The sequence below is a fragment of the Micropterus salmoides genome, unplaced genomic scaffold (assembly GCF_014851395.1).
Source record: "Micropterus salmoides isolate LMB-PRFRI ecotype aquatic unplaced genomic scaffold, ASM1485139v1 Ms_hic_scaffold_18, whole genome shotgun sequence".
Classification (NCBI taxonomy): domain Eukaryota; kingdom Metazoa; phylum Chordata; class Actinopteri; order Centrarchiformes; family Centrarchidae; genus Micropterus; species Micropterus salmoides.
In genome coordinates this window covers 10,034,619-10,041,545 of record NW_024040928.1, presented here as the reverse complement: position 1 = coordinate 10,041,545, position 6,927 = coordinate 10,034,619, and the positions used below count along the sequence as shown (strand labels likewise).

At 39.2% G+C, this 6,927-nt stretch overlaps 1 protein-coding gene across 1 annotated transcript; it reads left to right on the top strand.

Annotated features, from left to right (window-relative positions):
- The first annotated feature begins 4,974 nt into the window (after nt 1-4,974).
- On the top strand, nt 4,975-6,480 carry LOC119909338. Its single transcript, XM_038727521.1, has one exon. The coding sequence runs from the start codon at nt 5,560-5,562 to the stop codon at nt 6,478-6,480; it is 921 nt and encodes a 306-aa protein (XP_038583449.1). The 5' UTR covers nt 4,975-5,559.
- Nucleotides 6,481-6,927: the final 447 nt, after the last annotated feature.

The following is a 6,927-nucleotide window of genomic DNA, read 5'->3' as shown; positions in this document are numbered from 1 at the left end:
TTTATTTGAACAATAAGAAAACATGCAGTGCAATATAGTTTTCCCTCATATAAAAACAGACATTTCCACCGTAAATTGGAGCAGAAAATGTTCCCAGAATGCAGGAAATTACCAGTTTAATGCTCAAAGTCTTCAGGAGGAGGACCCCCAGACCCCCCGCACATATATTTCAGCATCAAATATTTAATCTAAATAGTCCTAAAAATCTTCTTGTCTTGTTCTCATGCATTATCACGTCTCATGACCCAAAATTTATCATCACGCCCCTGATCTGAGCCCTTATGTCCCCACCACTTTTCAACACAAAGTAACGCCCTTGGTTGTATGTAATTTTAAGCATTTTCAGGAGTAGGCTATGCACCATACAAAATGACATTAAAGTCCTGAATTTATGGTGCATTATCTTACGCCGATGTACTTTGTCCCTAGATCGCTTCAGTGTCTATTTTAAGACTTTTATAGACTTTTTAAGATTTTTGTTTATATTGTGCTCATGGAGCATATTCCTAAATAAAGTTGTATTTAATAAAATGGCCTAAAACTAATTAACAACTCTGGACCAGATTTTTCAGCATATAAAAGACTCACAAGCCCTTACAGCTGCAGCTGATGGAGATGCAGTGACCTGCTCTTGGACAGTAACATATGCTTGCCAATGAAGCTTGATACCTATGTTGTCCACTGAAATTGAGATATTCATCAAGTTCTCTCAAAGTCCTTTGTTCCCAAAGTACTATGCCTGAAGTGAATTTTATTTTTTAACAAAGTCAAAGATTTTCACTTTGGCAACAGAAGTTTGTCTATAGCTGTGGGATCACAGCTTTTGAGTGTTAAAAAAGTAAAGGTCTGAAACCACAAGACAGGAGGCTTTTTCTCTCACACTCCTTTATGTTGAATTTCCAAATTAACCATGCATTTCAGCTTTCCAGTCTCCTCTATAAACTCTATTTAACACCCTTAATTAACTTCACAGACAAGTGATTTTTGAACAGCTAACAGTTCACCACAAGTGTTGAACACATTTTATTTTGACAAACTGGTACTTAAATGTTATTCTTCCACCAAGCAATATAACTTTTGAATAGCAGCTTAACAAAATGATTGTCAAGTGATGCATTCTGATTGCCGCAGCTTCTGCATATTAACATTTAGATGACATTTTGTAGCCAACCACTTTGTAGCCAAGATCCCATGGCTCAAGTCCAAGTTGAGTCCTGAGGCTCAATTTTTCAGGTTTGAGTTCAAATGATGAAGATCATGTTCAAGTCTGTAGTCCAAGTCCAAGTCTTGACTCTGAATAATTCATACAAGAACAAAAAAAAAGAAAATTTAAGACTTACATACAGGATGGGCCTCTTTTACAGTAGACATTTCACAGTAGGAAAATCCCAGTTGTTAATAATAATATGGGTCTGTTTTAATTAAGTGACGACCATTAATTTTATTATTTACACTTGTATTTTTCCGACTATGACATGTCAAATTGTAGTTTTGAGGACTAAAAAAAATTACTTTTTCATTATTTGCATAATTATGATACTTAAAGGGATAGTCAGTAGTTGCAATGCAATAGGCCTACACATTTTTCAACAAATATTTCCTCACGGTTTACTAGCCCTTCGTTCTGTGTATGCTCTGAAAGAAAATCCGTTTTTTCCCTACACAGCCATGGCTCTGTAAATGGAAAACAAAGAAAGTCGTGTGGACCAAGCAGGAACTTACAGGTCTGAAAAGTGAAGCCAAAGCAGGAGTGCCTTAAACCTGCATTCTCTCCAACAGCCAGCAAGGGATGACTCCACTGATTGGACTTAATGACAAAATGACCCTACTTCCCACTTGATTTATTACCTCAGTAAACACTTTCCTAATTAGTTTATCATCTCAGTCATCTTCTTCAATACAGCATGATGTTCATTTTGTAAATTATGGTCCCATTTAGAGGAAAATAGATGATAAATGCTTTAGGGCGGGGCTACCTTGTGATTGTGATTGTCGCCTCTATCAATCAGGATAGAGACGACTAATATCCACTGCTAAATTGGACCAGTACCTTTAAAAAAGCTTAATTTTTACAGTAAGTAGGCTACATTTTTGTTTTTAACCACTTTTTCGCTAGCCAAAATTGCCATCCCAGTTAATATTACAGGTAACGTGAGTTACAAATGCACCTCGCTAACAAAGTTAGCTACTGCCACCTTCTTGCCCAAATATCTGGTCTGGTTCCAAAAAAACAAGATGGTGACAGCCAAAATGCCAAACTCAAGTATTCCACAAAACAGTATTCCACAAATCAATAGGTAATGTCACGGTGATTACGTCCACTTCTTTTATACAGTATATGGTGTGGACCTTGCAACACAACATTGTTCTAGCCAATCAGTGACAGGTGGCAAAAGTGCTCATGCACAGGAGCAATGGGGAAGGGGGGCAGTGGAAGAGAGAGTTCTATACATTGGCACATCCGAACGTGCTGGAATCCAGGCCCTGTGAAGAAGGAGAGATGGCCAAGAAACAGCCATAGTGGAAAAGGTCTGAAGAGAATAACATGGAAGAAAGTTATATGAACAGGCAAGGTCAAAGGCATTTCAACCCTGGAGAAAACTCAGAGATTTGAAATTTGGGGTGTGGAGCTTCTGAGTGCTTTCATCAAGTGTAAGTACGAAAAACAAAACTTTCCCAAAGACATATAGTGTATAGAGGGCGGCTGTGGCTCAGGAGGTAGATCGGGTTGGCCGTTAATCGGAAGGTCGGCGTGTCGAAGTGTCCTTGGGCAAGATACTGAGCCCCGATTTGCCCCTGGTGGCTATTCCGCCAGTGTATGAGTGAGTGTGAATGTTAGTTTCTGTTTGAGCACTTAGGCTCAGTGTATGAATGTGTGTGACTGGTGAATGCAGATGTAGTGTAAAAGCGCTTTGAGTAGTCGAAAAGACTAGAAAGGCGCTATACAAGTACGGAGCATTTATAGAGCATAACATTAAAAAGTCCACAGTCTTCATCTGTGTTAATAATTAATGTTCATCTTACAAGTGATAAAATCTGTGAATCCAGTCAGACTCACTGCATCAACATAATTGACTGTAACTCACTAGAGAGACTAGATTTTGTTTACAAATGTCATCTCAAAATAGGTGTGTTCATACTTTGTTCGACATTTAGCAAATACAAATCTAATGCTTTTAAGCATGTTTAGCCCCTGGACTCACACATCCCACATGTCTGTAAGCATCAACTGAAGAAACACCAACCATTATGTGACGTCTAATGAAGTGTTACCCTCCCTGCAATCAGTCAGCTTTTTAAAAAATAATACAGCATCATTTGAATACAGATTGGGTTGATTATTTTATTTTTAAAAGCCCTCACACCCATGCAGGTGTTTTCACTTTTCCTGATTAGATTGCGGCTCAGGTTGAAGTTGGGCAGAGCTATGCTGAAATATCATGAGGTCAACAAACTGCATGATCCAATCACAATGATAGAAGTGTAACTCCCCCACCCTAACTGTTGCCACTAAACTGATAGGTAGGACAGAGAGATGTCAATGCACACTCCTCAGAAGAGGTACAATCACGCAATACGTGGCAACATCGTTTTGGGTGAACCATAGAAGTGTAGGGTCTTAGCCATGCTAGCAGCACGGCATTAGGGATGGCATTCGGCTGGCCCACCAGTTTGGTCGAGAATGAAATATCCCAACACAATTGCTAGTAAGATTTGTACATGTTTATGGTCCCTAATTTTATTTTGGGTGAACCCCCAACTTTCCTCTATGCCACCATGAGGTTGACATTTATGGTTTTGCAAATTAGGTTTAGCATGCTATCACGCTACACTAAAACTGTGAATTTTGTACCAGCTAAACATGAGCATGTTAGCATTTTCATTGTGAGCATGTTAGCATGCAGGTGTTAGCATTTGACTCAACACGCTGCTGTGCCTATAAGTACAGCTTCACACCGCCGTTAGCGTGGCTGTAGACTTGTTTGTGTGCTAACACCTAAAATAATTTTTTGTGTTGTCTACCAAAACCAAAAATCTATGTTGTTTCTAAGGGCGGTTATAATTGGGGTTTTCCACAAGACACAGTCCAGTGAGTGTGTATACAAAATAAGAAAGGCAGCAGATTGTGATTTGTGGAAAACCCCAACTAGATCTCATCGTGTTAGACTCAAACAACAATGATTTTTGCATTGGGTTGGAGTTACAATAAAAAAAGCCTGGCAACAATCAATTTACTATGTTGCGCCTTAATAAAGCTAAACAATGAAATCCCTATGATTTCTGATTGATAATTATTGGATGGTGAGAAAGGACGTAACACTTAGTTTACCAATTTACTGCCAGTGTAGGGTTTAGCCTTAATTACACATACACAAACACACACACACACACGCATACACATACACACACAGTGGGATTCACAATTAAGCTGAATCAGGATGCAGGGCTTGATTGAAGAGAACGTTTGCCAACTAGTCAGCGCTCTAAAAGAGGAAAAGAGACAAGTTGGAACATGAACTGTGTGAACAGCAGGGTCCAGAAGCTCCTGTCCCATGTCTTTTTCTCTGTTTGTCCACCACAAACACCATACCCATGCACACACACACACAAACAAATGAACACAGACCCAGACACATATTCTTTATGTTGATATTTTGTTTACATAAGTAAGTAAAAGATTTCATCCAAAGGTCATCATTGTGGTTTGCCAAAGTGACCACATTTTCAAGGATGTAAGTTTTAAGTACTTCTCTTACAGTCTGATTCTCAGTACACAAAACAGGAAGTTTCCACCAGTATGTTGTGTTTCCAGACAAACTGAAAATGTAACTAACTGTATAAAAGTTTAGCCTCAGCTGCAAACATTTCCGATTCCCATTATATATATATATATATATATATATATAGTATAGTATAATATTAGTTATGACACCACTGCTGAGATTCTCAAGGTCAAAAGGTCACATTCATTTATATGACTGCTTTTGCTCTAATCAAGCAATGTTATTTCTATCTCAGTATCTCAATTATATGGTTTTTAATTCCCTGAAGTGGTAACAAGAGCTGGGACACATCCCCTCAAAATGTTTTATTCCTATTATTAATGACAAACATTATTAGTTACCTGCTTACAAAAGGGTAATAGGAGAGATATAACAATGATGTCATTGAGTTGATTTTAGTATGTCTCAGTAGTGTATTGTAAGTAAAACATATAGCATGCCAATTAAACCTCGTACAGGAATTGCATTTGGTGATGTCAGCCAGTGGAAAAATATGTCACTGCTTTAAATCAGGCACGTGCTGGTCTCAAGATGAAGCATCGAAAAGCTCAGAGGTAAAACTTTAATGATTCCCAGCCTTCGATGTTTCCAGCACCCTCTTGTTTTCTCTATAATGAGCACAGCCAATCACCAAGCAGGATTCTTGCCACCTTTGAGAACTTGATAACAAGGGTCTGATCAGTGATGCGGCAAAGCGGGGAGCGACCAAACGCACTGCAACTTCTCTCTGTGCTGGAAAGTCATATCTTTGCCTACTTCTTGCTTACATTCAATAATGTTTGGGTGGACTGTCAACCTCCTGGGCTTAAGAATCTTCATTTCTTGCATTGGACTTGTTGGTAATGTATTTCTCATCCTCGCCATCATTCACACCAAGTTCTCCCCACTTAAAACCTTTGAGTTGTTCCTCTTGGGACTGGCTGCTGCCAACATGGAGGAAATTGTCATCGTGAACATCTATGATATTATCATCTTCCAGACTTCTACCACCAGCACTTGGTTGTGTCATTCGCTCAAGTTCCTGACTATGTTTGGTAAAATTACTAGCATCTTCTTCACCGTCCTCATCAGCACCTTCCGCTACCAGAAGCTGAGAGATGTCGACCACAGGGTCAACCTCCCAGTCTGCCTGGACAGCATCAGGGCAGCCTTGATGGTGAGTGGGGTTTGTGTGATGCTCTCCATGCTACTGAGTCTCCCTATCTTTGTCATAAGTCTTCAAGGTCCTGGGGAAAATGACACTAGAAGCAGCGGGGGCTGCCACCCAGACTTCTTTGTGTGTAGTAAAAATGATTATCCCGTACTCAACTACTTTTACAAATACTTGTTCATCCTGGTGTGCAACCTGCTGCCTCTGCTTATAGTCACAGTCACCAGCTGCCATATCATCATGGTGCTGCTGACCCAAAGGAAGACGGTGACACCAGAGGTGGGCGTGAGCGGGCCAAGCCAGTTCGGCAGGAAGAGCAAAGGTCTGTGGCTCCAGCGAAGCATGATCTCTGTACTGGCAGCTTTGGCATTGTTCCAGGCAGACTTGACTCCCTACCTCATCTTCCAGCTGACTTTTAGACCCACTGACTCTCCTGTGTGGGCTGAAATTGAGTTCTTTATTGCAACTACCTATGCATCCATCAGTCCATATGTGTATGGGATAGGGGATAACCTGTTCTCTCTGAAGAACTTTTTAAAGAAATAATTTAAAGTTTCTCTTCAGGCTAAATGTGTTTTTAAAACTGTGCTGAGCTCTTGTTTTTAGTGACAAAAAAATATTAAGCAGAAACAAGTCACATGTGTTATTTGCTTGTCAATAAAAATGCTTTTTTTAAATTACATGTCATAAACTGACAATGATATTATGTTCGGGGAAAGAAGAGGTTCCATTTTGTTCACATTGCTCTGACCTTCCTTGAACAAGTAATCTCTCTTTCATCAGTAAAAAGATTACAGCTTTGTGTTGCAATTTTAGACCTTTCTTTAAGCTAAATCTAATATGAAATTAAAAAGTTCCTTTGGGACAAATGTTGTTTTTGCAATTTGTTTTTAATCAAAAGTATTTTTCAGTCGCATTTATGTAAACATTTGTTTAAACAGACACATAGCAAATGGCTTTTTTGAATGACAAAAGTACTAAAAGTCTGTCAAT